The sequence below is a fragment of the Cornus florida genome, unplaced genomic scaffold (genome assembly GCF_030987335.1).
Source record: "Cornus florida cultivar Cherokee Brave unplaced genomic scaffold, ASM3098733v1 CherokeeBrave_3.0.0_Hap2_Chr11, whole genome shotgun sequence".
Taxonomy (NCBI): Eukaryota; Viridiplantae; Streptophyta; class Magnoliopsida; order Cornales; family Cornaceae; genus Cornus; species Cornus florida.
Window position 1 is genome coordinate 82,656,607 of NW_026775581.1, and position 23,408 is coordinate 82,680,014.

Below are 23,408 nucleotides of genomic sequence, written 5' to 3' on the forward strand. Positions count from 1 at the left end.
AATATCTCAAGTAAATGTACTATCAATGATTCATTTATTATACGAAATAAGTAAGCAAAACCAATTTCATTAATTCATAGCCATTGTATGCTTTCCATAGATAATCCATTTGCCATTAAACTCCTTGTGTTCAATATACTCAATCAATATGGTTTGCTTAACTTCCCAAAAACATAATCTAGACTCTCAAGATATGCATGAAAATCCTTTCTAGATTATGTCTTTGCAATGCTTATAATCAAGATAACAGACACCAATAGATTTCATAAAATCAGAAAACTTAGGAGCATCTAATGGTTTAGTGAGAATATCAGCCAAATTCTGATCAGTATGCACTTTTTCCAAAGACACGACATTTTGTTCAACAAGTTCCCTAAGAAAGTGATGTCGAATGTCAATGTGCTTAGTCCTAAAATGCAAAACTGGATTCTTTGAGATATTAATTGTACTAGTATTATCACAAAAAATAGCAATAGTACCTTGATCAACTACATAATCCAGAAGCATCTGTTTCATCCAAAGCAATTATGTGCAACAAGTTCCATCAGCAATGTATTCAGGTTCACATAATGATAAAGATATGCAATTTTACTTCTTACTGTACCATGAAACAAAGTTAGTACCAACATAGAAACAAACACATGAAGTACTCTTTCTATCATTCTTGTTACCAGCCCAATCAGCATCAGTATAGCATGCAATCTTAGAGTTAGACTCAGAAGAATAACGCAATCCATAATTCAATGTACTATTGACATAACGAATAATGCACTTGACTGCAAGAATGTGTTGTTCTCTAGGATCAGCTTGATACCTAACACAAACACCTATACTAAATGAAATATCTGGCCTAGTTGCTGCCAAATACAACAAGCTACCAATCATACTCCTATACAAGAATCTTTCAACCTTGTTAGGATCAGGGTCTCTTTCCAATTTGGATGAAGTACTCATAGGAGTTCTAATATACTTTGAATCTTTCATACCAAACTTCTTAACTAGCTCATTTGCATATTTTGATTGAGATATGAAAATCCCATCATCAAATTATTTCACTTGGAAACCTAGAAAGAAAGTCAGTTCACCAACTATGCTCATTTCAAAAGTTTTACTCATATCTTTAGAAAAATTATGAACAAAGTTATCACATGTAGCACCAAAAACAATATCATCCACATAGATTTGAGCAACAAAAAAATCTTTTCCTTTCCTGAAAATAAACAATGTTTTATCCGTTCCTCCTCTTCTGAAGCCTTTGTGCAATAGATAAGAAGTCAACTTCTCATACCATGCTCTAGGTGCTTGCTTTAAGAGCCTTTTTAAGATGAAAAACAAAATCAGGATTATATGAATCAGTAAAACCTTTTGGTTATGCTACATAAACTTCTTCCCGCAAAATACCATTTAGAAAAGCACTTTTAACATTCATTTGAAACAATTTGAATTTAAAATGACATGCAAGAGCAAAAAAAAGTCGAATAGGCTCAAGTCTAGCAACAGGTGCAAAAGTCTCATCAAAATCAATTCCTTCAACTTGAGTATATCCTTGTGCAACTAATCTAGTTTTATTTCTCATCACAAAACCATGTTCATCAAGTTTATTTTTAAAGATCCATTTGGTCCTTATGATATTAACATTACTAGGTCGAGGCACTAATTCCCAAACATCATTCTTCATAAATTGAAGCAATTTTTTCTTGCATAGCCATAAGCAAATCAGAATTTTGAAGAGTTTCATCAACATTTTTAGGTTCCAACTAAGCCATGTAACATAAGTGTACTATATTATCTACAATGCATGAGTGTCCTACATCATCACGGACTGTACTCCTAGTACCATGCTTATCCCATGGACCTATCACATTGTCAATTGGATGACTTAATCTAACTCTAGAACTGCTAAATGTGGGAATATCAAGAGATGGTGTAGGAATTTCTATAGGTTCATCAGTGGTGACCTCTAATTCCTCATCCTCATCTTCTTTAACCTCTTCACCTTCTCCACCTAAATCCTCAACTCTTTATTCTTTATGAATTATAGGTTTTTTCCTTTCATCTACAATTTCAAAATTAATTTCTTCTTCATCAAGTTGAGACGAGGTAATCTTAGATTTCGTATCATCAAATACAACATTTATAGACTCCATGACCACTTTGGCTTTAAGATTAAAAACCCTATAAGCCCGACTTGTTTGTGAATAACCTAAAACAACACCTTCATCACTTCTAGAGTCAAATTTTCCCAAATGTTCCCTATCTCTAAGGATATAACATTTACTTCAAGAGACTCTAAAGTATTTAACAGTGGACTTTCTATCATACCACAATTCATATGAAGTCTTGTTAGTTCCAGGCCTAAGATAAACCTTATTTAAGATGTGACAAGCAGTACGTACCGATTCAGCCCAAAAATGATTAACAATCTTATTCTCATGAAACATAGTACGAGCCATACCTGCAATTGTCCTATTTTTCCTTTCCACTACACCATTCTGTTGTGGTGTTTTAGGTGCTGAAAATTCATGTTTAATGCCATTTTTATCACAATATTCAAGAAATTCCTTAGGTTCGAATTCACCTCCATTGTCGCTTCTAATCCGATTAATTCGATATCCCTTCTCATTTTGAATAAGTTGACAAATAAACCTGAAATTCACAAAAGTATCAGATTTTTCTCTTAAATATGTTATAAAAATAAATTTAGAAAAATCATTAACCATAACAAGCATATATCTTTTTCCTCCAATGCTATCAGGTATTATACGACCCATCAAATCATATGAATCAATTATAAAGGTCGAGAAGTAACTTTATGAATAAGTCTCTTATGTGACACTCTAGTTTGTTTTCTTAATTGACATAGACCATATATTTCATTCTTAGGCATCATCAATTTAAGAAAACCTCAAACAAAATCATTATTAGACAAATTTACTAAGTCATTAAAATTCACATGTCTGTAATACCTCTCATTTTAAAAAGGATATTCCTGATATTTAATGGTATTTAATTTATTATTTAAGTGCATTTTATTTGATTATGTGTCATTATTTTTTTTTATTAGGTGCTTAATTGTTTTCTTTTGTGGTGATTTAATCTATTTCTTTTGTGGTGATTTAATTTATTTAAATGATATTTATTTTTAGTTATTTGATTGGAATTACTTGTTAGTATTTTAATTATTTAAGTGGTATTAATGGTTTAAGTGTAATTGGTTTAGTTATTTGATTGGAATTACTTGTTAGTGTTTTAATTATTTAATTGGCATTAATGGTTTAAGTGTAATTGGTTTAATTATTCTATGTGTGTCTTATTTTATGTGTGTCTTATTTGGTTTAATTGGGTTTATTAATTATTATTTTGTTCAATTAGATTATTTGTTAAGTATTTAATGGTGAATAGGGTAATTAGGTAAATACATCTAACTAGGGTTTTAATTACAGTATAAATTAGGGTTTTATATTATAGCCGTCGTAGGTTTCTACGTTAATTGGATGGGCCGGTTAGAATTGTGAGTTGGATTTAAATGAACCTAGGGTTTAGGAAAACTCTATAAGTATAAGGTAGACGTCTGTGTAGGGTTTTTTTTAAACAAAGCACACGTTTTGTGGAAGTGGAGAAGAAAAAACGCAGTTTTTCACATTCTGCCAAGGTTTGATCAAAGCTCCGATCCCGCTTCATCCGTGGTCCAATCGAGCTGAATTTTGGAGGAGAGGTTCACGACTCAGTGACGCACAATCTGAACGGTGGAGATCAGAGTTTGACCTCAGGAACAGTGATTCATACTCGTGAACAGTAACTGGGTCGCACAGGTTTTTCCATTCTGCCCAGATTTCATCAAACATCCGATCCCGTTTCGTCCGTGGTCCAATCGAGCTGAAATTTGGAGGATAGGTTCATGACTTAGTGTCGCACAATCTAACGGGGGAGATCAGATTTTGAGTTCAGGAATAGTGTTTCGTACCCGTGAACAGTAACCGGGTTTTGGAACTCGCCGGGATTTTTTAAGAAGACGACGTTGAAACTTTGAACAAAAGTTTCTGAGGCAAGATTCTATCCTTACTCTTTCCCTTAGGCTTCATACTCTTAGCACTCTTAAATGATTTCAGTATTAATGAAGATTAAACCAAACTAAAATGATATCTGTTTTGCTATGAAACTGGTAGTTACAGTAATTTTGTATGCTTGTTCAACCTAGACTAAGCATGTTTGTGGATGCATTGTGGTTCTGTGGTTCACGTTTTTCCTTACCACTGCTAGTATAAATTATTGGAAGGATGGGTCTAGATGATAGCTATCTTAACTTCTGTAATAGCAACTGTTGGAACTTAAATACTAGGAGGATTTAAGTTTAACATTAGATCGGTTTTGTGGAACACTATAATTTGAGCATGTCTACATACATACTGTGAATATTGTTTTGATGCTTACATTATCACAGTTAGTATCAACTGTGGAGGTTAGAATTTTGTGATACATACCCTACATATCTGTATGTCATTTGTAAGGTGTTAAATGGAAGTTTTAATTAATTCTGTCTTTATATCAGACTAAAGGGAACAACTTAAATTGGGCATGTATATGTTGTTGTTGTGACCCTGTTTATCAATACTTATTTTATCACTGCTAACATTGAACGTTGGATGTTGGAATTTAGTTGATATATACTTGATTTATTAGTATTATTGACTACTGGAGGATTGGAAAGCAGGCACCGGTATGGGACGGTGGCATACTAAGGATGGGTTTGGTTTTTAAAACAATACCATTACCCACCTACTTGGAATAAGGATGGGATTAACTAAAAGTTAAGTCCCGTGGATTTGTATTGTCATGGCAACTATTTATTGAGCGGCAATACCAGGGATTTTGGATGGATTTTATATATGTACTGTTATGGTGCCTCGATATGAGCTTGAGCCTCAGGACCGATGGCTAGGGAGCGTATATGCATCGGGATGTGTAGCTGGCTACGATGGTTGGAGGTGTACCCTGTTTAGGTATAGGTACATATGCCCACTTCGTGTGCATTTTAGCATGTTACCTCTATTCAGGTTGAGACCGGCCTGTAGTCCAGTGAGAGTCCTTTAGTGTGACTATATATATATATTTACGAACTATTAGCTATTGTTGAATTGTTTAGGGTGTACATGCGTATCGGGCCTCTATTTGGATTGTAGTAGTATAGAACTTGCGCGTGAGCCTGACCCACTTCTATTTTTCAGGTACACGACAGTTCCAGGCTTAGACGTGTTCGTGCTGAGCAGAGGTCTCTATTCACTCTTCCGACGATGTAGGGCTCTCTCTATAGTTTTATTTCTGGACGTTTATTACAGTTGTTCTATCTTCCGTTTGGATGTTTAATAGGGGTCCACTAGAGATGGATTCCCAAGTTGTAAACTGATGGAGTTTTGGAGTTTGGGTTTGATGGATTTTAATAATTATAATATTTTGCGGATTTTATTTTTGGTTCCTTCCAGCTTTAATTTCATTTCTTAATTTATTTTGTATTCCGTGTTCATTATAAAATATTAATTGTTTGATATTCCCCCGGGTTTGGGCCTGGGCCTGATCAACCTGTGTCTCGGATCTGAGGGGTATCTCTGTTGGTATCAGAGCACTCCAGGTTCAAGTGTCTCTAGGATGTTTTCGTATTAAGTCTTCCGCGTAGCGTTTTCTCTTGAATAGAGCTTAAGTTAGGATTCATTGTATTCCTTATGATTCGTATAGAAAGGGTACTGACGTTTGTCTTTTCGTGTTAACAGATGGTTAACGCTAGAAATGGACAGAACATGCAAGGAACTAGGAAGGAAAGGAGAACGGCACATAGGCAACAATATCTCCTACGGCGTCAGCAAATGGAGGAAGAGCAGCAAAGGCTTGGGTTTCAAGATGACATGGATCAGTTTCAGGAGGAACAGGAGAATGTTCAACAGACTCTGGACCAGGTCAGAGATCCAGAGATTCCTCTTCACCTCAATGACCTCGTTGCTCGGGCTATAAAGGCTGGGGTAACAGCTGCACTTCGGAATCAGCCTCAGGTACAGCCGGCACCTGTACCAGCACCTGTACCAGCACCAGTGGTTCAGACGTATTCTTGGGAAAAGGCTAGGAGCTCTTTCACAAAGGGGAGTCCACCTGTGTTCTCAAGCTCAACCGATGCGAGAGCAACTCACCAGTGGAAACAGGACATTGAGCGTCATCTTCGTTTGGTTCAGTGCACGGAGGTTCAGAAGCAGATGCTTGCTACTTTTAAGCTAGTTGGGGATGCACTACAGTGGTGGGAGTCAGTTACCACCTCAGAGGAGAGGATGACATTGTCTTATGATGAGTTCAGTGCTCGCTTTGATGAGAAATATTTTTCCTATGCAGTCAGGGCAGCTATGAAGACCGAGTTTCTAAGTCTGCAGCAGGGAAACATGACAGTGGCGGAGTATGAGCAGCAGTTCACACGCTTGTCTCTCTTTGCACCGGAGAAGGTGGATGCAGAGGAGAAGAAGCGCAACAGTTTTGTCAAGGGACTGATGTGGTCTATCAAGAGAGCTATTACAGGTAGTCCAACCTATACTACCTATGCTCAGGTGGTAGACGCCGCTCTACAACAGTATCAGTTGACTGTGGACATCAGACAGGCTCGTGGTGAGAAGCGGGGAGATAAAAACTCTACTAATCAGTCAGCTGAAAAGGGGAATGGCAATGGTCACCGGCAGAATGACAAAGGCAAGTTCCAAGGACAACAGCCTTGGAAAAAGCACAAAGGTAGTTCAGATGCTCACCGGAATGGGGCACCTATTCAGAGGCAACAGAATGGGGGACCACAGGCAGGACAGGGTCAGCCACAGGCTAACCGACAGAGGAGGCCATTTGGTACTTTCCAGGGTAGTTGTTACACTTGTGGAGAGTATGGTCATACCACCAGACAGTGTCCTAAAGTAGGACAAGGACAGGGACAGAGACAGTATGTGTAGCAGGGACAGAGGGCGCCAGTGCCTCTACCAGCTCCACAGGTTCCACGGATTCAGGGACAGACACATCTGGCTTTACCGGCACCGCCGTAGACTCAGGGACAGACACCACAGCAGTTGCACTATGGCAGGGTATATAACCCTATGCCACATGATGTTCAGGCACCTCAGACTATTGAGGGTAAGTTTCTTATTCATGGTTTGCATGGACGTGTTTTATTTGATACGGGTGCTACACACTCATTTGTAGCTAGGACTTTTGTTACTTTGTCTGGGATGAGGACGAGGGTATGCATTAGACCTCAGGGTATTTCTACACCATTGGGTGATACAGCTATTATACATGAGAGTGATGGGCCTGTGACACTAGATATTGGTAGACTCAGATTTCTAGCCAATCTATTGGTCCTGGACATGCACACTTATGATGTGATACTTGGGATGGATTGGTTGTCTCACTACCATGCCCAAGTTGTTTGTTTTGATAGATCTATTATTTTTACCATACCTGGTCAGGATATGTATGTAGTAGCTATGCCACGTTCTAAAGGGGGCGGTAGCACCTATTTGTTCCATGTAGAAGAGGAAAATGAGGAGGGGATTACTGTGTCATTGGATAACATACCGATTGTACAGGATTTAACGGATGTATTTCAGGAGATTCCAGGGTTGCCACCTAGTAGCGAGATCGATTTTGTGATAAACTTAGCTCCAGGCACTGCGCCTATTGCTAGGGCACCCTATAGGATGGCACCGGTAGAGATGAGAGAGCTGAGGGATCAGATTCAGCAGTTACTCAGCCAGGGTTTTATTCGTAGGAGTACATCACCTTGGGGAGCACCGGTTCTGTTTGTAAAGAAGAATGATGGTTCGCTTCGTCTGTGTATAGATTACAGGGAGTTGAACAAGGTTACGATTCGTAACAAGTATCCTTTGCCTAGGATTGATGACTTGTTTGATCAGTTAAGGGGAACCACATATTTCTCCAAGATTGATCTGCGTTCTGGGTATCATCAGCTGAGGGTCAGGGAGCAGGATGTTCCTAAGACAGCATTTCTCACGCGATATGGTTCTTATGAGTTTCGAGTTATGCCGTTTGGGATGACTAATGCACCTGCAGTATTCATGGACTTAATGAATAGAGTCTTCCGGGCTTATTTGGATCAGTTTGTTATTGTCTTTATTGATGACATCTTGATCTATTCTCGGTCGGAGGACGATCATGCTAGATATCTTCGCATAATCTTGCAGACGCTTCGTAAGCACCAGTTATATACCAAGTTCGAGAAGTGTGAATTTTGGCAGCGGGAGGTGAAATTTCTGGGTCACGTGGTGTCAGAAAAGGGGATAGCAGTGGATCCGGCTAAAGTTTCAGCGATGGTTGAGTGGGGACAGCCTACATCACCTACTGAGATTCGGAGTTTTCTCGGTCTGGCAGGATATTACAGGAGATTCATCCAGGGGTTCTCCAAGATAGCAGGACCACTCACTCATCTGACCAAGAAGGGTGTACAGTTCGTGTGGGATGAACACTGTCAGCGAGCTTTTGATGAGCTGAAAAGGAAGCTGACTTCTACACCGGTTCTGGCTACTCCGCAGAGCGGGATAGAGTATCTTGTTTACACGGATGCTTCATTGCAGGGTCTTGGATGTGTATTGATGCAGGAGGAGCGACTAATTTCTTATGGATCTCGGAAACTTAAGCCTCATGAGCTTAATTATCCAACACATGATTTGGAGTCGGCAGCAGTGGTCCTTGCCTTGCGTATTTGGAGGCATTATCTGTTGGGTGAGTCCTTCAGATTATTCAGTGATCACAAGAGTCTGCAGTACTTGTTTACTCAGCGAGAGCTAAATATGAGACAGCGCAGGTGGTTGGAGTTTGTAAAAGACTATCATTTTTCTATACAGTACCATCTAGGAAAAGCGAATGTAGTGGCGGATGCACTCAGTCGCCGACCTGTTGGTAGTCTTTCTGCTCTATTCACTACTGAGTGGAATGCTTTAAAGAGTGTGGATAAGTTATCGGATACTTTTATGACTTGCATGGTGGTTACACCTTCCATCATTCGCAAGGTTTTACAAGCACAACTCACCGATCAGCAGTGTGTCGACAAGGTCGCAGAGATAGCTTCCGGAGAGGTTCCATTCTACTATGTTGGGGCTGATGGAGGTTTAAGGTACAAGGGACGGTTAATGGTACCTTCTGCTGATAATTTGAGGAAGGATGTGATGACTGAGACTCATCACTCTGAGTTCTCTGTTCATCCAGGAGGCGATAAGATGTATCAAGATATGAAGCGGCAGTTTTGGTGGGCAGGTATAAAGAGGGACATTGCTCTTTTTGTTTCTCAATGTAGTACTTGTCAGATGGTTAAGATTGATCATCAGAGGCCGCCAGGAGCTCTACAGCCACTACCAATTTCGGAGTGGAAATGAGAGAGCATATCTATGGATTTTGTGGAAGGGTTGCCAAATTCTTTCAAGGGGTATAATTCCATATGGGTCATTGTGGATAGGTTGACCAAGTCAGCTCATTTCTTGCCTATTTGCACTGACTACACTTCGGAGCAGTTGGCGAGGCTTTACATTTCAGAGATTGTGAAGCTACATGGCATTCCATTGTCTATTATATCGGACAGAGATTCGAGCTTTGTATCTGGATTTTGGACGAGTTTTCAGCAGGCTTTAGGTACGGAGTTACACCTTAGTACTGCTTATCATCCTCAGACTAACGGACAGACTGAGAGGGTGAATCAGATTATGGAAGATATGCTTCGGTCATGTGTTCTGGATTTCAAGGGCCACTGGGAGGAATATTTGCCACTTGTGGAGTTTACTTATAACAATAGTTTCCAGAAGACTATTGGTATGGCACCATTTGAGGCATTGTATGGTCGACCGTATCGGTCACCTATTTGTTGGATGGAGGTTGGAGAAAATCGATTCTTAGGTCCTGAGTTCATCAAGGATACCTCTGAAAAGATTGCTCTTATTCGAGATCGCATACGTACTGCCCAAAGTAGGCAGAAGAGCTATGCTGATCGTCATACTCGGGCTTTGGAGTTTCAGGTTAGGGATCAGGTTCTACTCAAAGTGTCTCCTATGAAGGGTGTTATGCGCTTTGGAAAGAAAGGGAAGTTGTCACCGCGATTTGTTGGTCCATTCATGATTACGGATCGCATTGGAGCTGTTGCTTATCGGTTGGCACTTCCGGATACTTTGGATCGCGTCCACAACGTGTTTCATGTTTCCATGTTGCGGAAATTTCTTCGAGATGAGGATCGGTATCAGCATATCGATGTTGGGGAGATTGCGTTGCAACCGGATGCAACTTATTTAGAGCCACCGTGTCGTATTGTCAACAAACGAGATCAGATTCTTTGTAATAAGATTATTCCTTTGGTTCGTGTTCAGTGGAATCATCACAATGAGTCTGAGTCCACTTGGGAACGAGAGGATGTCATTCGCTCACGGTTTCCTGAAATATTGGAAGAAGGTAAGAGTGAATTCCGAGGACGGAATTCCTTTTGTTAGGGGGGAAGAATGTAATACCCCTAATTTTAAAAAGGATATTCCTGGTATTTAATAGTATTTAATTTATTATTTAAGTGCATTTTATTTGATTATGTGTCATTATTTTTTTTTATTAGGTGCTTAATTGTTTTCTTTTGTGGTGATTTAATTTATTTCTTTTGTGGTGATTTAATTTATTTAAATCATATTTATTTTTAGTTATTTGATTGGCATTACTTGTTAGTGTTTTAATTATTTAAGTGGTATTAATGGTTTAAGTGTAATTGGTTTAATTATTTGATTAGAATTACTTGTTAGTGTTTTAATTATTTAATTGGCATTAATGGTTTAAGTGTAATTGGTTTAATTATTCTTTGTATGTCTTATTTTATGTGTGTCTTATTTGGTTTAATTGGGTTTACTAATTATTATTTTGTTCAATTAGATTATTTGTTAAGTATTTAATGGTGAATAGGGTAATTAGGTAAATACATTTAACTAGGGTTTTAATTACAGTATAAATTAGGGTTTTATATTATAGCCGTCGTAGGTTTCTACGTTAATTGGATGGGCCGGTTAGGATTGTGAGTTGGACTTAAATGAACCTAGGGTTTAGGAAAACTCTATAAGTATAAGGTAGACGTCTGTGTAGGGTTTTTTTTAAACAAAGCACACGTTTTGTGGAAGTGGAGAAGAAAAAACGCAGTTTTTCACATTCTGCCAAGGTTTGATCAAAGCTCCGATCCCGCTTCATCCGTGGTCCGATCGAGCTGAATTTTGGAGGAGAGGTTCACGACTCAGTGACGCACAATCTGAACGGTGAAGATCAGAGTTTGACCTCAGGAACAGTGATTCATACTCGTGAACAGTAACTGGGTCGCACAGGTTTTTCCATTCTGCCCAGATTTCATCAAACATCCGATCCCGTTTCGTCCGTGGTCCGATCGAGCTGAAATTTAGAGGATAGGTTCATGACTTAGTGTCACACAATCTAACGGTGGAGATCAGATTTTGAGTTCAGGAATAGTGTTTCGTACCCGTGAACAGTAACCGGGTTTTGGAACTCGCCAGGATTTTTTAAAAAGACGACGTTGAAACTTTGAACAAAAGTTTCTGAGGCAAGATTCTATCCTTACTCTTTCCCTTAGGCTTCATACTCTTTACACTCTTAAATGATTTCAGGATTAATGAAGATTAAACCAAACTAAAATGATATCTGTTTTGCTATGAAACTGGTAGTTGCAGTAGTGTTGTATGCTTGTTCAACCTAAACTAAGCATGTTTGTGGATGCATTGTGGTTCTGTGGTTCACGTTTTTCCTTACCACTGCTATTATAAATTATTGGAAGGATGGGTCTAGATGATAGCTATTTTAACTTCTGTAATAGCAACTGTTGGAACTTAAATACTAGGAGGATTTAAGTTTAACACTAGATCGATTTTGTGGAACACTATAATTTGAGCATGTCTATATACATACTGTGAATATTGTTTTGATGCTTACATTATCACAGTTAGTATCAACTGTGGAGGTTAGGATTTTGTGATACATACCCTACATATCTGTATGTCATTTGTAAGGTGTTAAATGGAAATTTTAATTAATTCTGTCTTTATATCAGACTAAAGGGAACAACTTAAATTGGGCATGTATATGTTGTTGTTGTGACCCTGTTTATCAATGCTTATTTTATCACTGCTAACATTGAACGTTGGATGTTGGAATTTAGTTGATATATACTTGATTTATTGGTATTATTGACTACTGGAGGATTGGAAAGTAGGCACCGGTATGGGACGGTGGCATACTAAGGATGGGTTTGGTTTTTAAAACAATACCATTACCCACCTACTTGGAATAAGGATGGGATTAACTAAAAGTTAAGTCCCGTGGATTTGTATTGTCATGGCAACTACTTGTTGAGAGGCAATACCAGGGATTTTGGATGGATTTTATATATGTACTGTTATGATACCTCGGTATGAGCTTGAGCCTCAGAACCAATGGTTGGAGGTGTACCCTATTTAGGTATAGGTACATATGCCCATTTCGTGTGCGTTTTAGCATGTTACCTCTATTCAGGTTGAGACCGGCCTGTAGTCCAGTGAGAGTCCTTTAGTGTGACTATATATATATATATATATTTACGGACTATTAGCTATTGTTGAATTGTTTAGGGTGTACATGCGTATCGGGCCTCTGTTTGGATTGTAGTAGTATAGAACTTGCGCGTGGGCCTGACCCACTTCTATTTTTCAGGTACACGACAATTCCAGGCTTAGACGTGTTCGTGCTGAGCAGAGGTCTCTATTCACTCTTCCGACGATGTAGGGCTCTCTTTATAGTTTTATTTCTGGACGTTTATTACAGTTGTTCTATCTTCCGTTTGGATGTTTAATAGGGGTCCACTAGAGATGGATTCCCAAGTTGTAAACTGATGGAGTTTTGGAGTTTGGGTTTGATGGATTTTAATAATTATAATATTTTGCGGATTCTATTTTTAGTTCCTTCCAGCTTTAATTTCATTTCTTAATTTATTTTGTATTCCGTGTTCATTATAAAATATTAATTGTTTGATATTCCCTCGGGTTTGGGCCTGGGCCTGATCAACCCGTGTCTCGGATCCGAGGGGTATCTCAATGTCCAAGTCTTTTTATGCCATAAAACTGCCTCATCAGTAACTGCAGAAAAGCACATCAGTGAAGGATCTAAAAATACAACATATCAATTATCAGAAGTTCTAGTTCCTTTCAAGATACATTTACCTTTTTCATTAGTTACGAAACACCCTTGTTGAGTAAAATTGACTTGAAACTCCTCATCACAGATTTGACTAATACTCAATAGATTAGCAGCTAAACTTTTAACATATAGAACATTTTTTAACTCCTCAATTCCTGAAAATTTGATCTTACCTTTACCACTTACAGTAGAAGTATTACCATTACCAAAAGTAACAGTACCAGCTGAGCAATCCTTAAAAGTGGTAAATAATGTTTTATCCCCTATCATATGCCTAGAGCAACCACTATCAAAATACCAACCAGATGGACCAAGTGCTCTAAGTGTTGTGTGCATGGCAAGACATTTAAAATTCTCTTTCTTTATCAAAACAATTTTAGATTCATTATGTAATGATTTCCCTATTGTTCTAGGCAAAGTGTCACAAGGCTCAACAGTCATAATCCTCTTCTTCCTCAAATTTAAACTCTCTAGATTTTTCAATTTCTTTCCTAGTTCAATTTTTCTTTTCAAAATTTGTACTTGATATGCCATTTTTCACCACAAAAATGACATGTTGAAATAAGTTTAGGAGAATTAGGAATAACACAAGGTTTAATTTCAACTTTCACAAAAATATCTTTAAATTTCTGAAAATACAATTCCTTTGAAGTTGATACAAAATCTCTATTACTCATAACATTCTCAACCACTCCTTTCAACATATCAATTTTGCAAGTGTCAATATCAACTTTCTGAACAGACTGTTTTGATATAACAAATTCACGACTCAAATTATCAATTTTAAGTTCCAGTGATTTATTAAACAAATTTACCTTCTTAAGTTCCTTTTCCAGAAAATCAATCTTATGAAGAAGATTCAAATTTTCATAACCAATTTCTTCCAAATTCTTATTAGAGACAGAAATTTCTAACTTATAAATATCTCTATCAAGTTCCGCAAGATTCAATTTCTCTAACATATTTTCAAAATTCTTTTTAAATTTAAACCACTTAATTTGCATGTTTGTGACAAAATCGAAAACAGAAGATAACGGCAACACATCAACAAAAGATGAATTTTCAGACATGATGCAAATAATTAACAATAAATCAACAAATATGATCTACTCTGTATATTGAGTGTCCCGCTCTGATACCAAACTGTGAAATAAGAGTTACGCGCGGTGCGGAAACAGGTAGTTGATTTTAATTGTGATTAACTCCTTTAACGACTTAGATCTGATTATTAGGTCAACTTACTCAATTTATGATTGGTTAAATTATATAATTAATTTAAATATCCACTATCACAAATATACGTAAAGTAAAGTAAGTAAAAGTTTAGAGAGATTGCACTAGGATTTTTAGCGAGGAAACCCTAGTTGATAAAATAAGTCAATTGTTTGCATGGGAAAAACCTCGTAGACTATTCAGTCAAAAGTAAACCGATTCACTATATTTGAAACAAAGTATACCGAACTTTGACTATGGCTCACACCCTATCGTTCTACTAAACACCAATTGTTGACAATCATCTGGCTTTTCAACTCCTTGGCCAACAGCAACTTGACATCAGGCTTATGCTTGATATTTGTAGAAAAGTAACAGGTAGATCAGACAACACTTCTCGAATGCTCCAACCCTTTCAAAGTGTGATCACTTTTACTTCTATTCTTCAAAATCTGAACTCGATTGTAAAAAAATCAAATCCTGTTTTTCATCTGAAATATCTGAATCTTCAATATAGCTCCAATTCCGATGAGATAGAGAACAATATAACTAAATCACTCATGAATATATATGTGTGCTCTTAAAAATAAATTCAGAATAATCAAATTTGATTTTTTGAATTTTCTCTCTCAAAAAGGCTTTCTCAAAATATAGAATTGATTTTCTCTAAAGCCATCCATCAATCAATGTATATGACATGGTTTATATAGAGTTTATAAGTCCTAATCCCTCTAAAAATATGCAAAATTTCGTGCATATGACTTTAGAAAGAGTTGGGATCAAAAAGGAAACTTCCAGAAGAAGGAAACTAAAATTAGAATACAACCAGGAGACCTTGAACTAGTTCAGAGAGGCTGAACCGGTTCAAGAAGGCCAATAATGAATCCCACGGATTCTTAAACCGGTTCAGCCCCCTTGAACCGGTTCAAGATGGCCAGTCTTGAAATTTTTCCAATTCTGTTGATATTAAACCTGTTCGATAAAACTTGAATCAGCTCAAGATAGACAAAAGGTAAAAACTTGTTCCGAACCTTTCAAAACCCTTCCTAAATGTTCTTACTACCTCTCAAACCTTCATAGAGCATTGTTCTCATCATCTCGGAGTATACTATATCATGAACACTTGAACTTCTTCAAATCCGCATCCGATCTTCAATCTTTGAAATTTTGAACCAAAAAATTACAACTCGATCGGACTTGTTTTGTCAATGAAATTAGCCGATTACAAAATATATATCTCACACATTCAGGCCAAGAAAGTTCAATCTACATGGAAGGTCAATATTGATTGTGTAGTGACTGTTCTTTGTTCATTGAACAGATTAGGATAAATCACACCCATTTCACTTATATGGAAGAATTTGGCATGGTGTTTATGTCTGTGCACAAATGTTCTTGTGTTTGTGTTTATTCTGCATAACAGTCCTCTAGGTTCGATTAAAGCCGGTGCTCCGGTGAACACCACCTAGATTTTCTCTCCCATGTGAGGTGTGCAAGGGGGGAATGGCTGAAGATAAACCTAACTTTAGTGTATTGGCTTCCATAAAAGTCGCTGATGTGGGAAAGTTATAGTTGATAAAGTAGGCATCATTACTCATCAATACGAAAATTATCATCCCCGGTGAAGGATGTATTAGATTAGGGCTTTTAGTAATTAAACAAAGTTCCTCGGGTCATTAAAAGTTGTGGGCATGCTCTGTTTTTCTTTTTTCGTTTATATATTTATATATATTGATAGGTAAAGAACACATTCACATAACTCAGACACTTCCAAACAGGTGGTTGTTAGTCTGATTTGTCTTGATCTGATCAACACCATGCCAGCCATGATAAATGTAGCATTTAGTGCTTGAACATGTAAATTGTAATGTACTATTAGCCTCATAAATGATTAAAAAAACTGTCAATATTTAGAGTATACAAAGTGGAAGAACTGCAACGGGAACATATCAGGTACGTACAGTTAAGAATCAGAACAGATCAGGTACGCACAATTAAGGGGTTAATGCCTTTTCAATTCTCTGATCCTCTTTCTATCAATCCTATTATGAGTACTCTGTTCAGTGTGTTTATTTAAAGGTAAATACTATCATGATGGTGCTCTCATTAAGCATGCACTTGCCTTGAGGTGTTACGGTACGTCTTCTCGTTATGCATCTTAATGCGTTTATTTGATTAGTACATTACTTAAAACTAAGGTAACAAGCATGCCTTCATGCAGTTGGATATGAATCTCCTCAAATTAGACAAGATTCAATTGAATAATAGTGAGTCTTGCTTGAGCATGATCAACGTGATCAAACTATAGCGATCATGACAAAAGAGTAATGAAGTACTGAGCATCGCTTTGTGAATAATTTCGAAGGCGAGTATAACATTGTCTTAGGCCCCATAAAACTAAGGGTACAAGCATGCAGTTCGATATGAATCTCCTCAAATTAGAAAGATAAGATTTAGTTGAAAATAGTGAGTTTAGCTTGAGCATGATAAACGTGATCAAACTGTAGCAATCATGCAAAAGAAGTGATTAGTGATGTTAACTAAGAGTACCCAACTGTTAGCATCCAACTTAATTTTCATTAAAGACATAATTAAGCTATCTGATTGCTTTGCTTTGTCTGAAGGTGTGAAGTCTGTTCATATAAAGAAGAGATGAGCTCATATTTTGGCAAATGAGGTTTTAACTTTCAGAGGTAGTTAGAGCCGTTGAAAATGATTCTATTCAGAGCTGATCTTTATACTAAAATCTATTTCTTTCCCTAGAAAAATAAGTAAATAAATAAATAAATGACTAAGACGAGTTAGGTTTTGTTTGATAAAATAAATAAATAAATAATAATAAATTGAATACATATTAAAAAATTTAAGTATCTGAATAAAATACAACCTCTCCCTACCTGAGAATTTAGGAACAATACATACTTCTTTTAATGGTAAAGCAAACACAAATACCCTTTTGCTCGTGTCCGAGTTTGAATTCCTCTCTTTCTCTTTGAGAATAGATAAGTTATACCGTTGGGGTTTAAATCTTTCGGTATGAATAATACGGGAGAATAGTAGAAGAAAGTATATTGTCGCGTTGCCTTGATGAAGAAAACGCACTGAACCACCTCCATTAAAAATGATGTGCCGTCTGGAATTGGAACAACTGGTGGGATAAATTCATTTTTGAATATGTATAATGACAATGTCGTGTTATGACTTGTATACGGTACCTTGATGATGATGTGATGTATAAAGATCCATAGTGATACGGATTTTATAAATTATTTGTAGAGAAGGGCCCCTGATTTTGATGTTGCAATGCTTCATTTAGTATGTATGGTTGGTACAATTTTATTTAATTTTTTTATTTTTAATTTACCTTGGAATGATCAAAACTTAAACCCTCATGCTTTCCTTTCATTAAAATTTGAACACTGAGAACGTCGTGATGTAATGGATTCGGATGAATATTAGTATAAATCGGTCGTACCGATCGGTTCGTGAAAGTATATAACCGATATCCACCATTAAAAAAATGTTAAAAAAGATACGATAAATTATGGTCTCTAAATAAAGCTTGACGTACTATTTTAAAATGTGAAAAAGAGGATTTTAAAATGTGAAAAAGAGGCTGAAGATTAAACTACCCTATAAATTGAACAAATTTTCACGAGATCATGTTGTTAAAGGATGGTCATGAGTTGGGTTGAGCCACGTACCAATAATGGGTGCATTTACAAGTGTACAAATGGTTGGACCCAACCAAGCCACGATGACTGAAAGTTGGAGATTAATGTAACTACCATGAATAGGGTGACTCATGAAATGCATATTTGGGACCCCAAATCATTAAGTGAATGATGAATGATTTCTTAATGACAAAATTGATATAATACCAACTGATTAGTTCAGTCGAAGTGAGTTTGTTGATTAGTTTAAAAACACAATTTTTTTTTCTTTCTTTTTTTTAATTATATATATATATATACATTTTAAATATGAGGTTGACTCTAGATGTGAAGACACTTGATTGCAATTAGAGTTTAGTCCACCAATTATTTCAGTCTCTCACCAGAACTTATTCTCCATCCATTATTGTTCTCAATTTTTTTTTTTTTTCCCTCACAAATTAGGAGAGGGGACTTGAAAGTAGACACACCCTTCCGGAACTAGGTGTTCTACCAGTTATGCCACTGAATAATGCCTCATTCATTATTGTTGTCTACAACCCTTTTATATTGTTATGAAATAATGCCAACATTTATATGTGTGGAAAAATAACAAAAATATTATTAAATTTTAAAATTATCATTAAAAATGAAGGGGAGACCAAAAAAAAAAAAAAAAAAAAACGTAAAAAGTAAAAAGTAGTAGAGCTTTGAGGGTTTTAAATCCTTTTTCCTAACTGCTCGTAACTCTAGCAGAATGATCCAAACCTATTATAAGGAGCAGAATACGAAATAAATAAATAAATAAATAATCTACATTCTTGTGTTTATGTGTGTCGATTTTTACTATTGGACAAAGTAATAGTCCTATGCATGTATCATGGATGTATGACTGTAAGATGAGCTGCTTTTGGGACCAATCATGCAGAGAAGTAATATAATTTAAAAATTCACAATATCTTCCAAAAAGAGAAATTTTCATTTTCAGACAAAAATGTATTGTTCATATGTGTAGATGTGCTCACACAAAAACAATTAAACTCAAAATAAATATTATATGGCATTTTGTTTTTTATCCTAGTCTGGACCCAGTGTTGAAATCTTCAAGTTGTTGCCTTCCTTCTGGATCGAGCTGGGTGGGACCAGACCAACATAGTCCACAAGCTTTGAAAAAAGGCGACGTTGTAATGTAATGCTAGATTCCAAATGTTACATATGTAGTATGCATTGTTAGAGTCTGAAAGTAACCTTGGTTGTTAATATCGAAGTGTACCAACAAATTTTAATTAAAAAAGGAGGATGGAGAAAAATTAATGAGCATTATTTCAGATGATATGATTTCTTATTTTTTTTAAAAAAATTGAGTGTTTGAATCTGGCCAGCTGAAATAATATTGTAAGTACATTCATATAACAATCAAATGACAAAGTTTAGTGGTACAATTTCTCTACCTCTTAAAATGAAAAACGAGAGCTCGAGTTCACAAACAGGTATGAGAGTGAGTTTATTGGCAATAAAAATATATATATGTATATATATATACATATATATATATAAAGTTATAAACATAACATATGTATATGTACATTGGATAATTATAATAGGATGGAGGTGTTAAAGGAGTTGAAGATGATAAGGAGAGAGGATAAATCTACAGTGTGAGACAGGTGAAACCAGAAAGATATCTAAGTTGAAATTGGTTCTGTAGAAAGGGACCCTCCAAATTGTACCCTATATACAGGGTCATGCAGGGTATCCCATCTCCTCAGTGGGTCCCATCTCTCTCTCTCCTCCCTTATAAGTCTTGTATGTGTGCCCTTGGAAAGTGGTGGAACGAAGGGTTGCCTAATTGATGATCCAGCAATGAAGCTATGAAGGTGCATGCCATCTCTCTCTCTTTTTCTCTCTCTAAAACCTAGTGCTGCTGCTTATAGATTTCTTTCTCTATTCTGTGTCTAAACAAAATTGCTCTTACCCCAATTGAACCACTCTCTCTTTTGTGTCAATATTACTTTTAAATTATTTTAGTACCCTTATTAAGTAATATTACTAATGTTACATATATTCATGTCTATCAATTGTACTAAAAGAATATAAGTTTGTGACTGGTTTTGTTCGTCCGTACAAATAACCTAGTCATCATTGAAAATGAGTACTGAACCTCAGAATTCAGAAGCTGAGAGTAGCTCAAACTCAAACTCATCATTTTTGTCATCCTCACATGGGTTAACTCAGTCACCACCAAACTCGGTCCCAAACTCATCAAACCAAGCCAGGCCGCAAGATGTAGAAGCCAAAACTATGATCAAGAGAATCCGAGACACCAGCAAACACCCGGTGTACCGGGGCGTCCGGCGCCGGAATTGGGGCAAATGGGTGTCCGAAATCCGTGAGCCGCGCAAGAAATCCCGCATATGGCTCGGTACATTCTCCACGCCGGAAATGGCGGCTCGGGCTCACGACGTAGCCGCATTAAGCATCAAAGGTGACTCGGCGATTCTCAATTTTCCTGAACTCGCCGAGTCACTGCCCCGGCCGGCTTCTCGATTGCCGCGCGACGTGCAAGCCGCGGCGGCTAAAGCAGCTGCAATGGACAAGTTTGATTTGCCTTCGTCGTTGTCGTCGTCGTCATCATCATTGTCGTCATTAGTTTCGGCTATGGAGTCGTCAGCTTCCGATGAATTGAGTGAAATTGTTGAGTTGCCGAGTCTGGGAACGAGTTTTGACTCACCCGAGTTGAAGGACGATTTTGTGTATGTTGACTCGGTTGATGAGTGGCTCTATCCTCCACCTTGGCTGCAGGGTGCTGATGATTGTGGGCTTTTTTCTTTTGAGTATTTGTCGTGGAATAATCAGTATTGAATTTGTTTATATTAATTTGCTTTTTTTTTTTTTTCCCCTCTAATCAAAAGTTTACATTTGTGAGGAGTGGAGAGGAAATGTAATCAATTTCCTTTAATCAAAGGTGTACATTTGTCTTTGTTTGAATATCTAGCATGGATTCATATTATGTCAAACTAAGGTTTTTTTTATTGGTTATTACAAGGAAGCTATCAAATTTTATTTCAAAAGAGAATAATCTTTTATTATGTTAGTGGTGTACAAGATTTGATTTGTTTTTATTTAGAAAATAAACTAAACATATACCTATTTGGACGATTCTATAAAAATTAAAATTGAATCGTTCCGATGTACCTATCTAAACTGTGTTAGTACTGATTCACTTTTACTGATTAGCTTGACTAAAAATATATGAATAATTACTTCTAACATGTATCTAAGTGCGGAGTGTTTTTTAATTAATCCAATTTTTACAATTTATATATGAAAGTTTTCCTACCTATTTGAGTAATGCACTTTTAACTTTTAAAATATTCTTGTAATATTATATATCAACAAGAGCTAGAATATAATTTTATTAACGTGGATGAGAGTTTAAGGTTATTAATATATGCGCAACATTGATTCAATCATTCCATGTGATCAAGTGCATGGTAGTCAAATGTTACCAACCAATTTCAAATGAAAAACAACATCGTCAATATTACAATATATGTGTGGAATCCTAGTTCGGTTCGGATTGATTTAAACTGATCCGATTTTAACAATTCCACTATGTTTTAAACCGGAAACAAACCCGCCGTGTCACAAACAGGGCCAATAATTGGTTTGGATGGGTTGATAAATTTCCTCAAATTCGGTGTGGGCCCACACGGGTACTAATCACTTTTAATGCACAAATAAAAATTCATAATATTGCAATCATTTTTCACGAAATTTTATATATATATATTTCAATTATGATAAAATAGGGAGAGGGGACTCAAACACAGACACATCTACTTAGAGATCTAGGCACTCTACCAATTAGGCCATTAAATAGTGTTTCGAAATTATATAGTTCACAATTGCAAGTTCATAATTAACTAAAAATGTTACAAATTGATAATTTTTCTCGAGACTTTTATGTTGCGTTTAGTATGCAGGAATGTGATTAGATTATATTGTTTGTTTGCAAATATGAAACGTGTGGGAATAGAATGATAATAATCATTCTAGTGTATGTTAGACCAATTTAAAATTTTGAATGAAATGATTTTTAAATTGAATTTTTCAAAATACCCCTTTTAGTGACAAATAAATTAAATTAACAAAATAACATTCTTCTATAATTTTTTTTTTAAAAATTGATAGTGATGGTAAATGGTGGTGACGATAATGGTGGAGGTGGAAGCGATAATGTTGTAAGTGGTGGTGTTGGAAGGCGACGGTGGCAGTGCTGACAAAAGGCGATAGTGGTGTTGGTGGAAGGCATTGACGGTGATGGAAGTAGTGGCGGTAGTGATGGAAAACGCCAATGGTGGAAATGATAATGGTAGAAGGCGATAGTGGTGTAAGTGATAGTGGTGGAAGGTGAAAGGTAATGGAGATGGTGGTGGTGGCGGAAGGCAATGGCGGTGGCCGTGGCAATAGAGGTGTCGATAATGGTGGATGCATGTACAATGCAGTGGAAGGCAATGGAGGCGGTGATGTGGCGGTGGTGGAAGGCGATGACAATGATTGTGATGAAAGGTGGTAGTAGTTTAGGTGGTGGTGATGGCAGCATCATGGTGGTGGTAATGGTGACGGTGGTAGTAATGATGGCAATGACAGTGGTGGAAGGTAATCGAGGTGGCGGTGGAAGGTAGTGGCAGTGGTTGAAATTGGTGTTGGTGATGGTAAAAGGCAATGGAGGTAGTGACAGTGTGGTGGTTAAAGGCAATAATAATGATGGCGATGGCAGTGACAGTGGTGGAAGGTAATAGATCCAGGTGGCAATGGTGGAACGTGGCGGTAGTTGTGGCGACGGCAACGGTGGTTTTTGGACTTGGAACTTGAGGGATTTTTGAGAATTTGATTTTTTTTTTTTATAAAAAAAAAAAAAAAAATTACTTGGAAATAGAATGACCATTCATAGATTTAGCTGTGGAATGAATTTTTATTCTAATGGAATGGACATTCTTACTTTAAATTGCATATTAAATAAAGAAATGATTGGAATAATTATTCATTTCATTCCTGCACACTAAACATAACATTATAGATTTGTAAACTAAGTCATTCGTCTATTGCGTACCTTCCAAAATAATTTACCTTATTGTTTTAAATTGGGGGCATCTAAAGTACAAAGTCATCGCAAGTTCACGCTGTATTGTCTGAGTGATTAGGGTATTTTCTGCGTTTGGGAGTCAGCCTGGCACTTTCTCCTTCCTCTCTAACAAGTTAACGTACTCCTAACATTCTTACCCTGAATATATACATATATAAAGTCATCTGTCA

The 23,408-nt window shown here is 36.8% G+C and overlaps 1 protein-coding gene across 1 annotated transcript; it reads left to right on the top strand.

The window, feature by feature from the left end:
- Positions 1-19,814: 19,814 nt before the first annotated feature.
- LOC132285878 (ethylene-responsive transcription factor TINY-like) lies at positions 19,815-21,106 on the top strand. Its single transcript, XM_059788111.1, has one exon. The coding sequence runs from the start codon at positions 20,238-20,240 to the stop codon at positions 20,949-20,951; it is 714 nt and encodes a 237-aa protein (XP_059644094.1). The 5' UTR covers positions 19,815-20,237; the 3' UTR covers positions 20,952-21,106.
- The last annotated feature ends 2,302 nt before the right edge of the window (positions 21,107-23,408 follow it).